The 22,893-nt window shown below is 26.7% G+C and overlaps 3 protein-coding genes across 6 annotated transcripts in view; 2 read left to right on the top strand and 1 right to left on the bottom strand.

The window, feature by feature from the left end:
* The window catches only part of LOC127289003 (uncharacterized), a 28,778-nt gene extending 28,579 nt beyond the window's left edge, over positions 1-199 (top strand). For all 3 annotated transcript variants that reach the window (XM_051316739.1, XM_051316738.1, XM_051316741.1), the window contains one exon: positions 24-199. The gene's annotated coding sequence lies outside the window, so the exon portion shown is untranslated. The remainder of the gene's footprint in view (positions 1-23) is intronic.
* The window catches only part of LOC127289004 (RING finger protein 207-like), a 47,319-nt gene extending 35,453 nt beyond the window's left edge, over positions 1-11,866 (top strand). The window contains exons 3-8 of one of the 2 annotated variants that reach the window (XM_051316742.1): positions 5,345-6,126; positions 6,199-6,546; positions 6,642-6,924; positions 7,000-7,386; positions 7,455-7,705; positions 7,910-11,866. In XM_051316742.1, the coding sequence (XP_051172699.1) occupies positions 5,345-6,126; positions 6,199-6,546; positions 6,642-6,924; positions 7,000-7,386; positions 7,455-7,705; positions 7,910-8,188 (2,330 nt within the window). In that variant the 3' untranslated portion in view covers positions 8,189-11,866. The remainder of the gene's footprint in view (positions 1-5,344; positions 6,127-6,198; positions 6,547-6,641; positions 6,925-6,999; positions 7,387-7,454; positions 7,706-7,909) is intronic. The other variant, XM_051316743.1, reaches the window with a different exon arrangement.
* Positions 11,867-12,583: 717 nt separating this feature from the next.
* LOC127289005 (poly(A) RNA polymerase, mitochondrial-like) lies at positions 12,584-19,177 on the bottom strand. The gene is made up of 7 exons (XM_051316744.1): positions 18,847-19,177; positions 18,335-18,519; positions 17,745-17,972; positions 16,029-16,238; positions 15,720-15,937; positions 15,035-15,255; positions 12,584-13,218 (listed from the first exon to the last, which is right to left on the bottom strand). The coding sequence occupies exons 1-7, from the start codon at positions 19,148-19,150 to the stop codon at positions 12,695-12,697; spliced, it is 1,890 nt and encodes a 629-aa protein (XP_051172701.1). The 5' UTR covers positions 19,151-19,177; the 3' UTR covers positions 12,584-12,694.
* Positions 19,178-22,893: the final 3,716 nt, after the last annotated feature.

Raw genomic sequence — 22,893 nt, 5'->3', positions numbered from 1 at the left:
AAATAATTTGTCTTTTTTTTTAGATCCAAAAGCGTGTAATCATCTCTTAAGTGAAAAAATTGCTTCCATCAAACTATGTGAATGACAATTATTGCAAGGAACGACTTCTTGAAATTAAACATCCAACTACAGTGTGCAATTGAAGATGAAACGCAGAGAAATCATCGAAGAAGCAAATAAAAAGAACTCCCTAAAGCAATGGTATAAAGGCTACTGAAACTACTGCTAAGCAGTTTTGTCAAAGAAATTTTGTTTTAAAGTCCGAAACTCAAAAAAAGGAAAACATATTTAAGTGATATAAATAATATGATAACTACGTTAATATATTGTAAAAAAGTGATTAAAATTTTTTGTACTGCTTATGGTCAAAATTATTCATGCGTGTGAGCAAAAAAATACTTTAATTTTTAACGATGAATAAATTTTTTACTATAATTAATATTATTAAATTATGCGTATAAAGTTTTCAGATAAAAAAATTGTCCTTGAAATTATTAATAATTTAATTTTTAAGTCTTAACCTTCGCTTGACAAGATGCCCACCCAGGGTGGGCCAGACAAATTTGAAATTGCCATATCTTCTAAAGTTTTTCCTTAATTGAATCACGATTTTAAGTCACTGAACAAAATCTTAAGAACTTTCAAAAAATGTAAAAACAAATTTTTAAAAAAAATTTCTTCTTGATTATTTATAACTTTTATCAATGTATGTACGGATATAACCGGGATGATTCAGATATTTTTTTAATTCTATTTTACAAAAAGACTTGAAATCATGCAGACTTTTCACTGTGAGTGTTTTATGATGTCAAATAATAGATATAAAAAATATTATATTTCATTTTTCATTTGTTTAAACAATTTATTGTTATTATTTATTAACTTTCTTTGTTCTGCACCTAGAAAGATGCAGTTTTTTTCTAATTTTGCAATTTATCAAGCGGAATATAATAAAAGATAGATTTGATGTAAAATTATTAATTCAACAATTGTTTAAACAATTTATTGTTGTTATTTATTAACTTTTTTGTAGTGCACCTAGAAAGATGCAGCTTTTTCCTAATTTTACAATAGGAAAAAATACTGCATTTTTCTAGGAAAATTATGAAAAATAATAATAAATAGCAACAATTATTTGTTTAAACAATTTATAATAATAGTTGTTGCAAATTGAATTATATATTTTATTTTATTTATAACCTTTGAATTAATAACTACGAAGAAAAGGTAACAAATTTATAAAATTCTTCTACTGTCGTATGTATATTTGAAAAAGTTATAAATTATTAATAATAAATTGTTCAAAAAATAAAAAATCAACAAAACATTAATAAAATATATTATTTGGTAACATATAACAATTTTGGAAAAAAACTGAATGATTCTAAGTTTTTATTGCAATATACAAAGAAGAAAACATTTGGCCCACCCTGGGTGGGATCTTGTCAACCGTGTATATAAAAAGTATCCAGTCCGGCGAAGGTTAAATAAAGAAATTTTCTTTTTTTTGAAATATAGTTGACAAAAATAATTATAGCGTTTAATTTGATAGTCTCTTTACACGTAATTATTATTTAAAACAAATAATAGTTGTTATTATTTAAAAAATTTATAAACAAATAATTATTAATTATCTTATTTTTTATTGAGGAACATTTTTTTCTCAAAGGTTTTATATTTAGTAGGGTACGTAATTTAAAATCGGTCAATTTTACTTCGAGAGAACAATTGCTTATTTAAAACTTGTAAAAAACTAAATTGTTAAAAAGTTATACAAAAAAAATTTTTTTATTAAAAATTTTAGAAACTTATTTTGAACTTTTTCTTGAATGTTTTTTGAAAGTTTTTGAACTTTTTTTTTGACTTGTTTGAAAAATGATGACCCCTTAATTATTAAGAATTATTTATTATGTTTTTGGTGCAATTATTGCTACAGCGAAAATTATGTTTGTTTCTCTTGTCACCAAAAAATAATTTTATAATAACGATTGACAGATTTCTTTTATTATCAATAATATTTCTAGAATTTAGTTTTATTTATATAATTAACAGGAGTCAGAGATGACATTTTCAGACATTTGAAGTAATTAATTTAAATTTTAGACAAAATAATTTTTATAAAAATGGTTTGAAAGTAATTCAATGGCTATTAAAAAATTGAGTAAACAAATTTTAAAAAAAAATTTAAATCGAAAAAATCTATTTTTTTATAAAAATTAAATATTTCAAAACTTATTCGTAATTTTTCAAAAAATATGTTTATATATTAAAAATAAATTAATATAACTGTTTTTGAAACATATTTTCGATTTAAATATTCATTTATTTTTAAACGGACATTTTTAATTTTATTATTAAAAATCAAAAAAGAAAATAATAATTTATATAACTTTTTAAAATGTTTTAGAAATTAAGAAGAAATTAATAAATTATTTTTTTCTTCAATTTTTAATACTAATGTGAAAAAAAATTTAATCGAAAAAAATGAATTAATAAAATTAAAATTCAAAAATTTTATCTGTCAAATTTTATTAATAAAAAACATATATTCTAGAAAATTAAGGATGGATTTTGAAATATTTCATTTTTAACAAAAATTTAATTTTTTTTCGATTTTCGAAAAATAGTGAAAAAATTTGTTTACTTAATTTTTTTATGACCATTGAATTCCTCGCAACAATTTAGTTTAAAAATGAATTTGTCACATAAATGAAAATGTCATCTTGGTTTCTTCTTTAACAAGTAAACATTTTTAATTTTTTTTAAAACATACAGCTATTTTTAATATTAACATTAAAAATTGAAAAATGTTTATAAGATTTTAAAATATTTTAGAAATTACAAAAAAATTATTAAAATTTTTTAGGTGTCAATTTAATTTTAATAATAATTTTTTTTTAATTACGGATGGGTTTTGTTTTATTCCAGTTTTACAAAAAAGTAAATTTTTTTCGATTTCCGATTGAAAAATGGTCAAAAATTTGTTTGCCTTATTTCTTTATAAATCATGGTATTCCTCTAAAAAATCAGTACAAAAAAGATTTTGTCAAAAATATAAATTAATTCCTTCATATAACTGAAAATGTCGTTTCAATCTTTTAATTTTTAAGTTGTTTTTATGTAAACAAATTTTAATGAATTAAAATTCTTTCCATTGATGTATTCTAAAATAATTAAATCGATTTAATAATTTTAATAGCATTTTTTTAAATTATACACGGAAAATTTGAAAAAAGCCTGTAAATTTTAAATTAAAATTTATCTAAAAATCATTTTTTATTAAAAAAATATTTTTAATTTTATGTAAATATTCCTCTTTCTTTTATGGTTACAATAAATTCAATTATTCAAAATTTAATTTTTTGAATTAAACATTTTTTTATTCCTGTTTTACCATTGTTATAGCAGAATTTTAGAAAAATTTACTGATTAATGTTTTCAATAGTTTTCTGCCTTGGAAATATTCAAATTTTTTTTTATTTATTAGAATATATTTATTAACCTATTTATTATATATTAAAATTTATTGTAATAATTGAAACGTCACATTTAATGCACTATTTTTATGCTACTTATTGCTTTTCACAATTAAGTGCTGTTTTTACCACAATAAAATTTTAAAAATGGCCCCTGTTTCATATCTATTTCACGCACATACAGGTATTCATGTGGTCGCATAGTTCCCGACATCCATTAGGTCTTGCTCAAAACATGCACGGTATAAGTAAATGTATTTTTATTGAAACAATTTAGATTAATCGATTAACACCTAAACATAAGAATTAAAACAAAATTTTGTATTTTAATTTTTACAAATAATAATATTTTTAAAAAGAAAAAACCCCTGCTGACATCTATGGAGTTTTGCGCGCGACAATCCCAGTGTCGGTACAATAGTATTTTACTTCACAACAGTTAAATTAAAGTGACAGGTGGGCACCTTTTGACTTTCAACATTAATAATAAGTTAATAAAAGCTGAATTCAAATAAATTATTACAGGAATAAAACCTTGGATTAGTTATTTATTTATTCCAATAGTTTTTTTCACCATTTTCCACCTTTTTCATGGGTTTTTCCACATCGAACCGAAACGTGACTGAAATCGGACCGAGTTCAGTCCCATTCCAGTCCATGCGATCCGCCAGGGTTTGATTAAAAAATTTAGCAAATTTTGCTTTAAAACGTTTTCTGCTACAAGAAAGTATAAAATGACGATGTTTGTGAAATGGTTTGTACAGTGTACATGTTTACATGTTTCTTTCAGTTATTCGAAACAATTAGTTGAATTTAAATTTATTTGATAAACATTTCAACTTACCGATTTATTTTCAGCACTCATTATTTATTACAAGTTAAAAAGAACCGACATAACATAAACAAAACTCTGAGAAACACTCACAAGGAAGAAGCACTGTACAAACCATTTCACAAACATCGTCATTTTATACTTTCTTGTAGCAGAAAACGTTTTAAAGCAAAATTTGCTAAATTTTTTAATCAAATCATCTCTCTATCACTATTTTAAAGTGTTCTTACATATTAAAACAATTATTTAATATTATATTTCTTAAAAAAACATTTTTTGTATAAAACAATTCAAAAATACCCGCCGTGAAAATGACTTTTCACGCATTTTCACGGTCCAGAAATAATGTTCATCTGATCGAAATTTGAGGTATATAAGCACCTTAAGTTTTTTTGGGTCGCTGAATCCAAGTTTGATGTCAAATTTACAAAATAGCGGACCCAATATGGCTTCCAAAAAAATTTTTAAATTGACCAGATTTGCATGAAAATGGTTCTTTTGAGGTTTTTTAAGTCGTTGAATTCAAAGAGATCAGATTTTAAAAATTCAAAATGGCCGACCCAATATGGCGGAAAATTTTTAAATTGATTCGATTCTTTCGAAATTCGGTACTCGGGGGTTTTTAGGGTCGCTGAATCCAAATTTAAGGTCAGATTTAAAAAAAATTCAAAATTTGGATTCATAGACCCTCAAAACCCACGAGTACCAAAATTTAAAAGAATCGAAACAATTTTACCGCCATTTTGAATCTTTTAAATCTGACCTCAAATTTGGATTCAACGACCACAAAAACTTTTATATGGTGATACGATATTTTTTGGACTGTTTTGGGATTTTTCTACTGGACTGCGAAGGGGTTAATATAAAACTGACAAAAAAATCGATATCGTCGTGTAAAATTGTTAAAAATCGTATAATAGAAAAAGAATTGTTTATTACCAATATTTAAGACTTTTTTTTTAAAAAAAAACCTAAAATTCTAAAAAATTGTTGAAAATTCCATTAATAATTATAATATGGAAAAATACAATTTCAGGTCAAGCTCTGTGCAACCACTGTCGAGAACACACTCATCGAGCAAAGATGTTTTCAACTCACGAGGTGGTGCACATGAGTAAGTGTGCAAAGGACACCCAACGTCGGTGTCCCACCCACGGGGAGCAGTACGTAATGTATAGTCAAAGTGCGAAGTGCATGCTTTGTGCCACTTGCTTTCGAGAAACCCCGCCAGATTCCCGCCTTCACTGCGTTGATATCGACCTCGCTTGGCAACAAGCTTCCAAAAAAATAGAAAGAGCCGCAAACTCCATTTGCGAAATTCAAGTTGGCGTGAAGGATGGATTTTTAGCTTTGAAGTCCCAATTGGATGAGTTGCGTCACAGTCTCGAGTCCGAGAAGCGAAGTCTCAACGCTTACTGCCAAGGAATGCAGGACGTCATTCAGAAGAGTCACAATTCCATTTTGTCCGATCTTCAACGTCAATACGAGTCCAAGGAACGTATGGTGAGAGCGCAACTTATTTCATTGGGTAGTGCACTTCCAGTTCTTCAGATGCATCTAATGCTCTGCACGGCATTCACCACTGGAGCAACGCGATATCAGTTCTTGGAATTGGCTCATCATATGCTCGAGAGACTTGGCAAAGTCGCACAACTTGGTCATCCCAATAAGCCGCCGATGCTTAATGCTCATTTGGTAATTAATTACAGAAGCGAAATCATCAGAGCTCTGCAGCCTTACATGAGTCAAACCCAGCCGCAGAAGGACTCCGTTTATGATTTGACACACACTATTTCTCACGAGTCGCAGTTTATTCAGGTCTTTTTCTAATTATTATTGTTTCGCAAAATTGGTTTTGATGCCTAATTTTTAATTCATTCATTAATCTAGAATATCAAACCGTCGAAATTGCAACATCCGACAAAAACACCTTCAGAGTCCGGGCCCTTTTCAAATCACTGCCGAATATTTGACTCACAATTAAAGGAATTGAGCCAACAGTTAATAACAGTTAAAGAGCGATTAGGAGAACTTCATCGAGATGTAGCTCTACTTAGTCGAGCCAACACTCCTCCAGTTGGATCCCGATATGAACACATTGCCAGGGATTGCAGATTCCTCGAGCAACAGTTGGATCATCATCAAACTGAATTGGAACGTTTGCGGGGCATATTCGACACAATCTGGGAGGAACAACTTTGTAGGATTCACTTCGAAAAGGAGATTTTCCACTCTCAGGTGATGACTGAATAATTGTAACATTGATTTGAAGTCTACATCACTTAGAGGCTGTTTTAACGCTATCGAAATCGTTCCATATTTTTTGTTTTCAGATGAATGACATCCTGTCGCTGCGAAGTGAAGTGAAACAAATTCTGACAATGGCGCAACAGCTTGAACCGTTTGTCAAATCCTTCTCGTCAGGAATTAGTGCAGGTGAAATATCAACAGCTGCGTCAGACGCTGCAAGTCATCAGCGTTTACAGGCCCTTTTGGATCATCTGGCTCGTCTGCAAATGCAGGAACCTCCACAGCCTCAAGGTCCAGCTCCCACAAAAGAATGTCGACATCCTCGAGGTTCTGCTCCATCAGCGGATAATGCTCTCTACATGAAAGGTTCACTTTTTTTTATCGGAGACATATATATACTCAAAATGGTTCAGTAATTCTTTAAAGAATTTCAATTTTCAGAATCAAAAGAAGTTACACCGCGTTGTAGAACTCCATCGGGAGGAATGGGAGCACTTTTAGACTCCAGTGGCAATATTGTCGTCTATGGTTCGGCACCGGCTAAATCGGATACAAAACGAGGTGTACTGAGTCAATTGATCGACAAAGCGAGAACTAAGGAGGATAGAAAAAAGTCACCAGGTAGAGAAGAGGGTCGCGATCGAAGTCAAACACGTCACTCAAGAAAATCGCCGGAAAATCAGAAACCAAAGACACCTCCTGGTCATTCGAAGGTTCGCTCATTCTATCGTTCCTTGAAGGGAAGTACCGGAGATAATTCAGCGGAGGGTCTTGATCAACCGGAACGAGGAGACAAGGGAGGTGATCAGCAGCAGAATCAACAGTGCGGTAAATGATTTTAGACATTTTGATACAGAATCTCGTAGGAAGTGAAACTAAAAATCCTTTATTCGCAGACGACTGTGAATATCAGAGAATTTCCGAGGCCTCAACACTTGGCGAAGCCAAGAAACGAGTCCAAGCTCAAGTTCATCCAGTGCCTCCCGATGAAAAGAAAAGTTCCCGAAAGAGTCCAAAAGTTTATCCAGTGAGTGATTCAGAGGAGCTTTTCTATTCAAGGGAAAATAATAATTCAAGAAGAAGAAGACGCGCTAGCTGCGACAGCCTCAGTATCACAGGGTCCGAAACTAGCATCGCTGAGGCTTCGGTAAGTTTAATTCGGAATAATTCCTTTGAAACTAGTAAAAGTCTTCATCCACACGAAAATTGTTAATTCAAAAAAAAAAAAAAACACAATCACAAAACTAATGCTAATTTCGCGTAATTATTAAATGCTCCTCGTTATGAAAAATGATATATTTATCGTTGGGATGAAGAGTTTCACTAAAGTTCTGCGCTCTGACCTCTTCAGGTGGGTCGAGCGGCGCAGGACCCAAGGAAAACTCTGGTACTCTTGATCAAACGGAGATCATCTCTATCTCTGGTGCAGAAGCAGCGTTGGTGGGAGACTTTTCCTGGTCCAAAGAAAAGAAGCGGAAGCGAAGGCAGCGCTTTGGGTCAATTGAAAAAGGTGGACAGTTTCGAGGGTCATGAGGAGGCAGTTCGTACATTGGTTGCAGCGGTCCAGGAAACACGTTCACAATTACGACAACATCATCATCGTCATCATCGCAAAAGCAAAACTAATTAACGACGAAGAAGTCTTTTTTTTAAGTAAATTTCTCCGCCCTTTCACTCTTTCTCTCTCATCCGATGGAATTTCATCCCTTTTTCAATTAAATACACAGGCCGACAAAAAACTTTTCTGTATTTTTTCTAAAAGGTAGTTTCTTTTTTCTTACAAATGTAATTTTTAATAGAATTTTTTTTACATGATTAAAAGGACAATAATGCGGCAAACTTTTTGCAAAAGTTTAAATAAGTCTTTTTCTATTAAAAAATATTTTATTAGAATGTTAATAACTGATAAATTTTCTAGCAGGTTGTTATGGTAACGTACAGGAGGAAGAGGGAGAACAATTTTGTCTGTTTCTCTTACATTTGTAAGTTACCATAGCATTAAAATGCATTTTCAAGTTTAAACTTTGACAAAAATTGGGCGAATCCAGAACAGTAAAAGGTGAGATTTGAACCTAAAGCTTCTGACACTGTAAATGTTTTTGCATATACGGAAGGTTGCTATTGTCCCCTTTTGCCATTTGTCATAATTCTCGATCAACTTCCGCACCCTGTTCTAGTAAAAATTTAATGTCTTTATTGTTAAAATTAAAAGTTACTATATAATCGCTAAATTTTTACTAGAGTAGGGTGCGGTAGCTGACAAGAATTATGCCAATATGTATAAATAATAATAATAATAATAAAATTTAAAAAATTAAATATTTCATCGAGCCATTTTTGCTAAAATCGATTTTTTAGGTTAAAAAATTTTATTTTTGAATTTTTATTAATGGTATACACTTTTTTTTACACTTTTCTGTCCTTTTCTAACGCACATGTTGTCATGGCAACATGTGTGTTAGAACACATGCATCCCATTCACGAACGACTTTCGGCCTTTACGCGTAACTGTGCAACTCTGGTAAGAAGTTTCCTAACCCTGTTGCATTCCAAACCATTGATATATCGATATATCGATATAGGCCAAAACGCAGGTTGCAAGAATTTATCCACCAAAAAGGAAGAAACTCTTGCTATTTTAGGTAGACTATATGTCGTACTTCGCGGGCATCAATTTTATGCTTTTAAAGTACGTCACTATGTTGTTCTGACAGTTGGCCAAGCCTCAAGTCATTTAAGAAGAAGAAGTACGTCACTATTACTATAAGAGCATAACCATTATACTTATTTAGTATGGACTTACTTTAAACTAAAAAAGCATTATTTCACACTTTAATAGGTAAACGAAATTGTATACTAATAAAGGATAAAGCAGTTTGGTGCTAAAATAGTTAGTTTGTTTTTTCCGTGTACATTATAAAATTAATTTTCATTATTATCCTGCACATATACTATAGAAATAAAAAAAATTAAATTTTTTAACCTAAAAAATCGATTTTATCAAAAACGGCTCGATGAAATATTTTGGTTTATTTTTTTCTTTGCAAAACTCTTAGAAAAGTGTTCAAATTCAATATAGTCAAAACATTTACAATGGGAGAAGCTTTAATACAATTATTAAAATAATTGAGGGGCCGCGTACAATATAATAACCGGTCGTTTTCGAGCGAGTCAAGCTGGTTAAAAAGTATAAAAATTTTAATTTTTAAAATGCATTACCTTATAGAAAATAAAACAGTGCAACATTTTTGTTAATAAATGCAAAAAAACCGTAAAAAATTCTTTTTTCAAATTTAATTAATTTTTCAAACAAAAATCGTCGCATTAAACATTTGTGTAATAATAATAATACGATGATTTATTCAAGGAAGGATTTTTTAGAAATTTTTAAATCGATTCATAAAAAGGTTTTCGAAAAATTTAATTTTCAATGTTAAAACCATGATTTAAGTTTTAAAAATTAAGGAAATTTTACGAGTTTTTTTTTTTTGATTTATTAAGAAAAATAGACTCGAATAAAATTGCGTTTTTTTCTTTTCTATAAGATATTTTAAATAAAATTTAAAAAATAAAAAAAAATTTAATATTAACTAGCCTATTAAAAAAATTGCCTTTAGTTGTGGTTATGCAGATTCTTGTCGGCCTGTAAAATAAAAACGTTTTTCTAGAAAAGGATGTTTTATATCCTGCAATTTTTATATATGATGTCAATTTATACTTTTCATTTTGAGAAATTCTTTCAAGAAGCTATTTAAGAGAGTTGGATAATCTCATTTATTAAAATAAGACATAAATAAGTGAAATGTTTATTAGTTAATGGGAAAATTTTTGTCATTTAATTATAATAGGAAAAATGAGATCAAATTCTAATTACAAACAAAAAAGAAAAAAAAACGGTAAATAAAATTTAATTACATTATGTCAATTATCCAACCCCCTTAATTATTTCCTTTTATGGAAAATGTAATTCCCTCCTTGTCCAAAAATGTGCCTTTTTTATGAAGAACCTTCCTACAATCAAAAAGTTTTATGATACTTTTTTGCGGACATTTTTTGTACTACTTTTTTTTTAAATATGAAAACGCGATAGTGGTCCATTTTTGAGAGACGCACAAATATTTTTCAGATATTGTTTTTTTTTTTTTAAATAGGAAAATTGTATTTGCGATTTAAAATTACGTTACAGTTGTTAAATGATTGTAATTTAAAAGTTCTATTTTTTGTTCTATATATAAAAAAAAATTTTATTAACAAGTTGATTTTTATCCAAAAAGAAAAAATTAGTGTGAGAGAAATAATTTATGATACCTGATTTTTAATCTTTGGTATTTAATTTCCAAACAAAAAAAATAGAAAATTAATCCACTTTCCTGATGTCTACTTGATGATTTTTGAATATATATATAAATTGGAGTTTTAACATCTAGGATTTCTCTTTATGAGAGAGGAAATACGCTTAATTTTGAAGCACCAATTCGTTTTCAACGATAGGAAAATAATCTTTGACTTATATTGACCTTAAGAGGGAGTTTAAAATTAATGTGTATACTTTTTCAAAATTAAAAAAAAAATTTATTGTTTTAATAGCAATTAAGAATATTTTATTAATTATAGGACTTAATTTACGGAATTCAAAATGGCGAATTCAATATGGCGGAAGAATGTTACAAACGAAACAAAAGTCCACTTCTCATTAATTTACGTTTTCGTATAGAAACATAAATTTGAATTTTTACTCTGATTTGGTATCGAAACAAAAGTTTTTTTTATATATTGGATTCCAGTTTTTTTTTGTATTTAATAATTTTTTTGAAGGTTCTAATTTCAATTTTATGCTCCCTCTTATGGTTTTAATTTGGTCATTTAGAATAATTAAGGAGTAAACAAATAGAATCTGATAAATTAATTTTTAAGCAAAACAATTTTTCATGATTTCTCGACATAATATATAGTAATTATATTATTCGTAAAAATCAAATTAAAAAATTGCATTAAAAAGAAACATAATTATTAAGTTCTGTTTGTTTACTCATAAAATAAAATAAACTCGAATTACATAGTTAGAAACTTGATTACTCCCAAAAGGGATTTAAAAATTTAGATAGTTAAGAAACACTGCCAGCCACTGGTATATTACGAATTTAAGCGCGGTTATCAGATTAGTAGCCTATTTGAAATCCGTATCCGTATTAAAATACGCGAAAAAAAAACAAGAGGGAGATTAAAGTATTAAAATAAAAAAATAAAAGTCGTTTTTTAATCATAGACTTGCAAAACAATCAGAAATTTTTTAATTTTCTTTTTTTTTTACAATAAAAATTTTATATTTATTTATTTAACGCATAAATTTCCCATAAAAATCATTAATCAGAATTTTTTAATTTAAAAGTATTTTATAAGAAATAATTATTTTTTAGACGAATGTTCAATTTTCGAAATATGATTTAAAATTTTTTCCATTTCTGAATGTTTTCACGTCTAGTTTTAAATAAATTGAAAAGTATTAAAATAAATAATAAACTAGAAATAAAGAGGATTCAATCTCATTAAATGGCAGATACGTATAAGCGCAAACATGTTCTAGCCGCAGAACTGAAAATAATTTAATTTAGGAAATATATGTACGAAAAATATGTGAAACAATGAATTATTAAAATATATACACAAATTACAATCCATAACAATGTTTTATTAAAAAAAAAAATTTTTTTTTACCTTTTTCATGATTTTTGCAAATATAATTTCTTCTTGATAGAAAAATTTAAATTTTTTCATGAGTTTCCACTCTATGCCCCGTTGATAAAGCAGAAATTTTAAATAAATTATATTTTCCGAGAAAAATAAAAAAACTTTTTGTATATATTATATACAAAAACATTAGATTCAATAAACATTTGAATTCATCTAACTAATCACATTTACAACTTTTTTTTTTAAGTTCAATGTCTTATAAAAAAAAAATTCTCCGTCAATTATGATTAAACTTTCAACAACATACACACAAAGGAATTCATTAATGAACACATTTTATAAAAAAAAAAAATTCATTAATCAAAATTTTGAAATATGTACATTTTCTACAACGATCGATTGACAATAATCGTCTTGAAAATCACTGGGGGGGGGATACAACACATCAATTGGCACCAAAATGAACTTTTGTATCATTTAGAACATTTTTAGATTTATTTCTAATGTTCATTATGTTAATGACATTTGGTGGTGCGAAATTTCGTTTTTTTACATTTTTCTCCACATTCGTGTTTTGAAAAAGTTTTAAAATTCCCCAATCTTCTATTTGATTCTTCATTGTTGAAGATTTTGATAAATTCTTTGCCTCTATTTCCAATGTATACAACGCTTCCTGACAATAATAGCGAATCCTATCTATTTGTCTATAGGAAACATTACGACTGACATTCAATTCTGGTTCCATAGGATTGGAAATAAATAGCGGTGAATTATTGTTTTTTGCCTGGGTCTTTCCTTTTAATAGACAAATTCCATAATTTGTATAATTAAACGATGAATAAAATTCAAAAAATCCCATAAGAAGATCGCAACAATCGTATGACGATGAATTAAAATTTTTCATTTTGTACAAATTTCGAGCAAATGTACAATCAATGCCAGTTTCCGTTATTCTCACATCCTCTCTTCCTGTAAACGAATATGTTATTACATTTTTTTTTTTAAAAAAAAGATAAAACAATTTATTATTTCTCTTGTCTATTAACGTTTAAATAAACGTAATAAATATTAATTTTTTTTTTATTAAAAATTCTTTAAAATTCAATTACTAATTGGGTAAGTCCATGTCAGAAATATCAGAATCTGCAAGTGGTTCTTCGATTTTAATGATACTTGGTAAAATTATAGCTTTCTATAAGAGCAATGTGTAAGTAAAAGGAATTTTTAAAATATCTAAAATTGTAGGAGTTATATCACTTTTAATTTTGATACTGCATTTTTTTCTTTCCTTTATATCTCGGTCAATTTTCAACCGATTTTGATGAATCAAAAACGATTTTTTTTCAGAAAATTACGTATTTTCAGAAAATTTTAAAATAAAAATAAAATTTTGTTATTTAAATAGAAAAAAGTAAAAAACAAAATTTCTTTTAGATTTTTTTTCAAATTCGACCTCTTTTTTTTAATTTCCTTTTTATTTTATCTTTAATTTAAAAAAAAATTCATCCTGGAGACTTTTTTAGATCTCGTGATATCGTCCTTTAAGTATTATAAGTCTTCATCAATTTGAAAACTGCAGGACTTGCTTGTATCATTACTTTCATTTGTTTGTTGAAATTTTTTATGGTTATGAATAACTATTTGTTTTAGAATCCTCTAAAAGAAAGCGCTAAAAACTTCAGCTACAATTTCAGGTTGCATTGTTAAGGTTTCATTACAATTTATTTGAAATTATAAATATTACAAAAAATAAAAACTTTGCTTCAAATCTATTAATAAAATATTGATTTGCTTGAATTTTCACTTGTTTTAGTCAAGTAATTTAAAAATGAAAACATTATTACGCGAAAGTTTCTAGTTTGTAACAATAATATTATAAAACAAATGAAAGTAGAAACACAAATGTGGATCCTAGTTTTCTTGAGATGTGGATATTTAAAGAACGATATCACGAGATCTAAAAAAGTCTCCAGGATGATTTTTTTTTAAAATTAAAGATAAAATAAAAAGGAATATTATTAAAAAATTAAAAATTAAAAAAAAGAGGTCGAAATTGAAAAAAAATCTAAAAGAAATTTTGTTTTTTACTTTTTTCTATTTAAATAACAAAATTTTATTTTTATTTTAAAATTTTCTGAAAATACGTAATTTTCTGAAAAAAATCGTTTTTGATTCATCAAAATCGGTTGAAAATTGACCGAGATATAAAGGAAAGAAAAAAATGCAGTATCAAAATTAAAAGTGATATAACTCCTACAATTTTAGATATTTTAAAAATTCCTTTTACTTACACATTGCTCTTATATAAAGCTATAATTTTACCAAGTATCATTAAAATCGAAGAACCACTTGCAGATTCTGATATTTCTGACGTGGACTTACCCTAATTTAAAATTTTCCCAATAATTTTCAGCAAATCAAATTTCCGACAATTTCAATTAATTTTTTAAATCAATTTCTTTGAAAATTTAATTATTTAAAAACATTTGCCAAAATTGTGAATTCGAATAATTTGTACAATGACTTGGAATTTTTTTTCTTCTTTTAATTAGTAATTTTAAATTATTATTTTTCAAAATCTGTCCTTATGAATTGAAAACATGAAAATTTGTCATAGTTTAATTCTGAAGTTTAAAAAAAAAAGGTTGATTGAAATGTTCCTGTGAAACATTCTTATTATAGAATTAGAATAAATTTATTTAATTTATAATAATTAATGTGAATAATAATGAAATATTTATTAAAAATAAAAAATATCGACTTTTTCGATTTTTTTTTAACTTACGAGCTGTACTTTTTAATTGCTCCAACGTTGGTAATATCTTCTTATGTTGAAAGTAAAATATAATAAGAAGTGTGAGTGAAAAATTAGTAATATGATCCCCAGGAGACTCACAGGTAATTTCTTTAAGTTGTGCCCATTTACGAAGAGTGAATACAACGGGCCTCACTCTGTCGTCAATTTCTCCATACAAATATAAAAGTTCTGACATATAAACAGCTGACCTAAAAATATTTCATTTTTAATAAATTCATTTTTTCTATTTAAGAAATTATAAATGTTCTTAATAAAATTTTTGATTCTATCACACGGTAGTATTTAATAATATAAGAAGATGATATTGATCATTCCAAGTCAAGGATTAAATAAAACACTATTCTTTACGTTTCAACATGGCACAGCCATCCTCTTCAGAAACTTAAAAAGAATGAAATAGTGTCTATTGAGACGGTTAATCACTTCTAAATTTTATTTATTCTCACGAAAAATTTCTTTTTTTTTTTAAATAATGTTTCATTCTTTTTAAGTTTCTGAAGACGATGGCTGTGCCATATTGAAACGTAAAGAATAGTGTTTTATTTAATCCTTGACTCGGGATGATCGATATCATCTTCTTATATTATTTATAAATGTTCTTTTTATTAAAAAAAAAAGAATTCTTATCACTAAAAAATTCTTCAAATCTCACATATTTGAATGACTGAGATCACATTGAATTCCCGTAAATTCATTATTGAATTTAATAATTGGAACTCGAGCGTTCATTATTTTGATAACATTCATAATTCCAGGACAAAAAGTTTTTAAAACATCACCAACTGTTTCTAAAAAGTTTGTATTCTGTTGATATTTTTTATTGAGATGTAAAGGTTTCGTTTCAAATATTATTGGCGATTCCTTATTTACCTGATGAAAGAGAAAAAAAATTCCAGTTCTCTTAAAAATTCTCATTATTTATATTAAAAAAAAAAAAAAAAACGAAAAAAAAGGTGCATACATTTCTTAGATAATCGAGATTAATAAACATATCTAAATCGCAACCCGTTTTTCCAAAACCATTCACCGTTGAACCAAAAGGCATAACTTGAATATCAGGAAATAAGCCAATAAAACAACGTTCAATTTCGTGTGACATATGAAACCTTAATCTCAATTCGATATCACTCAATTTTAAACATGAATAACAAGTTTCAATTTGATTTGAAATCTGAAAAAGATATATTTCAAATTAAATATAAGTCATCTTTTGTTATTATAATAAAGGCAGGCTTCATAATAAAAAAAAAATTTTAGGCGAAATTTGGGGACTGAAAATTTTAAAATAGGGGACTTTTAGGGTACAATGAAAATTATATAAGTAAAGATAAAGGGTTAATTTAGTACATCTTTGAAGTATTTTTGTTTTGTGAAAACATATTTTATAATTTTTCATTCACAAATTAGTGAAACTGAGGTTTTTTTTAATTTAATTAATATCATCACTTTCTTATGTTAACTTTTAGAGGCAATTTATTTAAAGAATCTCTTTGTTAATAAAATTTTAATTTTAAAATTAATTTATAGTTAACAAATTTAAAATATTTGATGTAGACAAATTTTTTTATTTTTAATCCATTTTCTAAATCAAGTTTCAGAAACATATTCTCTACATAAAATTCTATACAAGTATTTTTTTTATTAAAAATCTACTCCAAATATTTGACAAAATTAATTTGGGGAAAATTTTTGGGACGCATAAATATGTTCTAAAAATTATTAGTTAGAATTTTCATAATTATTTTTGAGTCGAATTTTTATTTGTCCGAATTAGTATTTTGCAGAATCTTTATCAAACCAATTTTCTATATTACAGAATATTTATATAACCGAAAATTCACTTCACAGAATTTTTATTTGCTCAAATTTTCATTTAACATAATAGACATTTTAAAAAATTTTTATTGGATAGGATTTCATTGCATAGAATTTTCATTTTATTCTTTCAGATGAATTTTCATTTTTTCGAATTATTATTTGATATAATTTCCATAAAATCGATTTTTCTGCAGAATTTTTAATTAACCGAAAAATCATTTAACAGAATTTCTAATTGATAAAATTTTCATTTGTCCGAAATTGCAAATGACCGAAACAACAATCGATTTTGGCGCGATTTTCAAAATCAACCAATCAAAAATTATCCATAAAATTGTGATTGGTTGATTTTGAAAATCGCGCCAAAATCGATTGTTGTTTCGGTCATTTGCAATTTCGGACGAATGAAAATTCTATTAATTAGAAATTCTGTTAAATGATTTTTCGGTTAATTAAAAATTCTGCAGAAAAATCGATTTTATGGAAATTATATCAAATAATAATTCGAAAAAATGAAAATTCATCTGAAAGAATAAAATGAAAATTCTATGCAATGAAATCCTATCCAATAAAAATTTTTTAAAATGTCTATTATGTTAAATGAAAATTTGAGCAAATAAAAATTCTGTGAAGTGAATTTTCGGTTATATAAATATTCTGTAATATAGAAAATTGATTTGATTAAAAATTCTGCAAAATACTAATTTGGACAAATAAAAATTCGACTCAAAAATAATTATGACAATTCTATAGAATGAAAATTCTAACTAATGATTTTTAGAACATATTCATGCGTCTTAAATTTTTATGACTATGAAGCCTGTAAAATCAATTAATAAAATAGAAAAATAGATTTCACCGAATTTGCAGTTTTCAATTGTTTTAATAATTGCGACATTTTGACGATTTGTTTTCCATAAGTCACTGGAATTTTATTATTATCAGATGGTATGGTATTAAAAGTTGATTTTCGAAAATATAAATTTGCTGACTTCACAGGAATAACTGTATTAAAATTAAAGTGTTCCGCTTTTTTTAGAACTAAATTTACAGTTTCTTCTGAAGTAAATTCAACTAAACAGTGATCCTGTAAAACAAAAGGGCAGATGTGAAAAAACGGTTTTTTATTTTAATATATTTCTTTTTTGTTTTCATTTTCTAAATAATGAAATAATTTTCTTCATAAATATTTAACTATTCGTTTCAAGTGATTAAGAAAGATTATCAAAGAAATAATATAAAAAAGAGATAAAAGCCTTTTTATTGTTATATAGAGTGATTTTTATGTTCCGGAGCCCCTAAATTTTTTTTTTTTTTGTTTAAAAAACGAAAGAAATGAGATTAAAAAAAAAATTTTTTGGGGTTCCATAAAAATCACCCTGTATATTTTTTCTTTTATTTTCAATGATAAATTCAAATAATATAATAGATAATAGTTTAGATACTTACCGTTTTATCAGGAAGTTGATAATGATAAATATGTTTTACTGTACCAAATGACGAACAATATTTATGTAAATAAGGAATACATCTATCTTCCCTAATTTGAATCAAAATACTTCGTTTCGCCTGATTTCGTCTTCTTTTAATTACATTATCAAAAGTCAGAAATTCCTTTGATTTATGTTTATTATCTAAAGAAAATAATTTTCTAAATTATCAAAATTAATTATATGTTTTTCTTTCCAAAAAAGAAATCATTTTATTAAAATATCAACTTGTTTTTAATTTTAAATATAAAAAAAAAGAAAAAGTACAAAACTTATAGGTTATGTAAATTTTTGTTATTATTTTTATCGTATTTGTATATATTGACAAATTTAAATAAAATAATCATTCAATTGTAAAGAAAAATAGTATTTAAAAAATGTTATTGCTCTAAAGAAATAATTTTTTTATTTTGTAAATATTTGCGAAGAAAAAAGAAAATTTTTAAGGTTAATTTTAAAAAATATAAATACCTGTCTCTGATGAATATTGTCGTATAATAAAATATCCACAAAAAGTAAATTGTGATGGTAAATTTGTACATGTCACTAATTTTCTAATTGGTGAAATTAACTTTAAACAATGTCTATTATTACTAATAAAAATATTCGTTCCACGACTAAAAAGAGCCATTTTTAAAGAAACATTGAAAAACATGTGCTTATTAGTATATGCGGGGAACATACGCAAGTATAATACAAAAATTATAAATAATTTTATAAATTTAATAATACAAGCATGATAAAAATGTCTTTTTTTATTAAAATGTTTATACATGCATTTAAAAAAAAAAATGGAATTATTGTTGAAATTATAGTCATATATTTAATAAGGAACTTGTTGGATGTCGATAAAATAGAAAATTTTATTATCATTTTCAATAGTAGAAATTTATTTAATCTTTTAATGGTATTTCAAATTTTTCAAAGAAAATTCATATGTAACTTTAAAAGGATAAATTAAAAAATCCTACTTTTGAGTAAATTTCAACTTAGTTTTAATTATTAATAAAAAAAATTATATTGAAAACTAGTATTATCATACATGATGATAAAACAGAGATCTAACCTTAATTTATACTCCATTTACAGATGGCGCATTATTATTTTTCTAAATATATTTAAAATTTGAATTATAAAATTTTTTCAAACAAATATAGGGTCTAAACAAATATGAATTTGTTGGGGCTATCTAGGTTAATAATATAAGAGCTGATAGCCTGTCTTCTTAGAGGTTATGTTAGACTCCAATAAATTAGCCAAATTAATATCCAACAGAAGGAGGATTTAGGAAGTTAATGATAACGATAGAAATTAATCAATTATTATATACATATATAATCAATAAGTATATTTCTCATTTTATATCACAGTAATGGTACACTCCAATTAACACAATCACACACGTTCCAGTTTGAGTTAGATCTAATCTCACACATCTACGTTTCCTAGTGTCACCAGGATCATGGTCACCAGGTTCGGTGCGCGGGAGAATCCCTTTTTGGTGCGTTTACAATACTAGTGCGATCTAACATTTCTTACGTCGACTTACGACGGATTGCCCACAATAACATTTTTTCAAAGACCGTTTCCGAGTTGGAATTCTTTAATAAAGTGTATTTTCGGGAAGTATGCAGTGTCCTTGTATTTCCGTGCTAAAAAAAGGACACTGCATACTTCCCGAGTATGCACTATTTCATAAATTCATTTTTCAACGTGAATAACCAGTGAGAAAAATTCAAATAAAAAAAATAATTTTAATAAACAATTCTAATAATATTTTAATTATAAAAAGTATATTATAAGATTTTCAGTTAAATAAATAAAAATTTTTTTTTTTTACTTCCGTTTCATTAATAATGATTTTTATTTTAATGAAAAATTTGCTATTTTTGGAAAATGAAATTAAAATTGAATTTAAATAAACATTTTATTATATTTATAAAATTCATATATTCGAGAAAGAAAAAAAATTGTATCAAATAATTATTATTTGAATCAATTAAATGGTATTTGTTTTAAATACAGAAATTATTGGTTCAAATACAGTTTATGTGATGCAAATAAAAACTATTTGCTTCAAGTAAATATTTATATTTAATAATACAGTCAAGTAACCGATTATTTGAATCAAATAAAAAAATTTTTTTCAGTGTAACAGTTTATATTTTAAGTCATAATTTAATTAAGATAATTAAACAAATAATTTACTCATTTATAATTCAATTAAAAGAATTTTAATTGATAAAATTCTTTTAATTGACAGATAAAGATAAATTGCGCGAATAATTTAGTTGAACTTTTTTGTGTCTGGAGATAAATATAAAAAAATATATTCTGAACTTGTCGATTCTAAATCATCCTTTTCAAGGACAAATAACACCTTATCCTTGAAACTGACAACGACAGAGTGTTGCCAATTGAGTCGATGACGTGACCATCCACTCCCTTTCATTTCTATATATTCTTTATATATATATCTTTCTTTCCCCTCTCTCTATTTTTCAATCTTCTTTGCCCCTCCTATCTCACTTTTTTAAAAATTATTTTATAATATATGTGTGTGTATTATAATAACAAACATAACAATTGAATAAATTTTTATGTCAATTAAAATTTTTCAAAAATTTTCTTAAAAAAATTTTGTTTAGGCTCGACAATAACTAACTCAAAAGTTTCCACACTATTTTTTTTTTTTATAAAAATTTGTTCACTGATAAAATTGAAAGATTTTAAGGCTAAAATGAAAAAAATCGACAGAGAGATTTTAAAATTAACTCGATTTTTCTTTCATTTTTGTAGGTTAATTGCTCTTATTGACACACTCACACTTTTTTGGCTGCCTGCCTGCCTGTAGGTTACCATGGCAACGAATGAGTGTGAGTGAGACAGAAAATTTGAATAATCAAATTTTTTAATTTTCTGTCGCACTCACTCTCATGCGTTGCCATGGTAACCTGCAGGCAGTCAAAAAGGTGTGAGAGCACCTTATTTCTTTAAAAATTGACATTAATGAATTTTCTACTTTTTATTCTGTTCTTTGAAATCAACATTGGTGAGCCCCATAGTAGGATGAGAAATGCTTAAATTATTTTTTTTAATGAAGATCGGTTTTCATTTGAATTATTTCAGACTTTAAATATTCTTTAAATATATTATTTTGTCAATTGAAATAGATTATAATTAAATTGAGTTGTTGGATGCTATAAGGTGATACGCGCCACATTAATTAAATGACGCGTATCACCTTATAGCATCCAGCCCCTCAATTATAATGCTACAAATTCAATAAAAGACTTCGTTTTAAGTATGACATTGTTATTATTAACATATATGTGGAGCGATATAAAGAAAGGCAGATAAAAAGCAAAAAATTTTAGGTTATGTTTGTAATTTTTGATTGAAAATACACAAACAGTAAAACTTACACAAATATAACATTAAAATGATTTGATTCTTAGGTTTCTTTCTTTATATTGCGTCAAATATTCTAAATAATTTCATTCGTTGAATAGATTAAATAGGAAATTATTCAAGTACACAAGTTATACTGTGTTCAAAGATTAATTATTTCTTATTGTTTCCGCACCAGAATACTAATTAATCGATTTGTTTTCATTTCTTCTTGTAGCATATGCAATCAACATACAACATTACTTTTTTTGTTGAGATGATTGCAAAAATTTATCAACATTACTTCAGATATAACATTAAAAACAGGTGATACCGATACTAGAATAGGTCTAAGCCAAGAAGACTAGAACAAGGAGAGCAAAGTACAGTGGTGGGGATGGAAGAGATAGTGTGCCTAACAGTAGGCTGTCCAACAAAATTTTGATACATGACCGTGAGACGAATTTCAGTATCTGCGCATACTAACACATGCATATTTTTATATCGTTGATTTGTTTTCCTGTTTTTTGTTTTTGCGGTGTTTTTATATTCAGTATTTTTAATCAAAGTGAGAAATTTTTAATTAATAGTGTAAATTTTTTAAAGTGAACAACGGGGCGAATTTGTTGTGTTAAGAACTGCAGGAGCAGTTCTTTATGTGCAAGTGAAAATAGTGAAAATAACAATAAAAAACAGATGTTTTCTTTTCCAAAAAATGAGGTTAGTTTTTTTAATTTATTAAAATATAAATATGTTTTCACTGCAGAAAAGGGAATAAATGTTTTATTTCGAATATAATAAGATTGTTTATAATTATCTGTGATTTAATTTTATTTAGTATGTATAAATCGGAAATATTAAAGGTTTTTAGGTTAGAATTGAACATATCTGTATATATTTATGTATGCGCAGATACTAAAATTCGTCTCACGGTCATCTATCAAATTTCGTTGGACAGCCTACCGCAGTGCCAATATCTGCTCCCCCTATATACTGTACAATTTGAGCTTAGTTCACTCTCCTTGTTCTAGTCTTCTTGAATGTAACATTAAAAACAGGTGATAAGCTTTTCATGAGAGAAAAAAGGATAGAAATATCTTTTGTCCTTTTCTCTCTCATGTATAAAAG

Source organism: Leptopilina boulardi, unplaced genomic scaffold, assembly GCF_019393585.1.
Source record: "Leptopilina boulardi isolate dan_hultmark-lab unplaced genomic scaffold, ZJU_Lbou_2.1 LbouV2_399, whole genome shotgun sequence".
Taxonomy (NCBI): Eukaryota; Metazoa; Arthropoda; class Insecta; order Hymenoptera; family Figitidae; genus Leptopilina; species Leptopilina boulardi.
This window is presented reverse-complemented; position numbering and strand designations above follow the sequence as displayed.

Bases quoted from the DNA above. Each gene is read 5' to 3' on its own strand.
- LOC127289005 (XM_051316744.1), bottom strand. From the start codon at position 19,150: ATGTATAAACATTTTAATAAAAAAAGACATTTTTATCATGCTTGTATT. The intron at 15,256-15,719 runs GTGAGATTTGAA...AAATATTTTTAG, and splicing joins GATCTCAGTCATTCAAATAT to GTCAGCTGTTTATATGTCAG. The intron at 13,219-15,034 runs GTAAGTTAAAAA...ATTCGTTTACAG, and splicing joins GCAATTAAAAAGTACAGCTC to GAAGAGAGGATGTGAGAATA.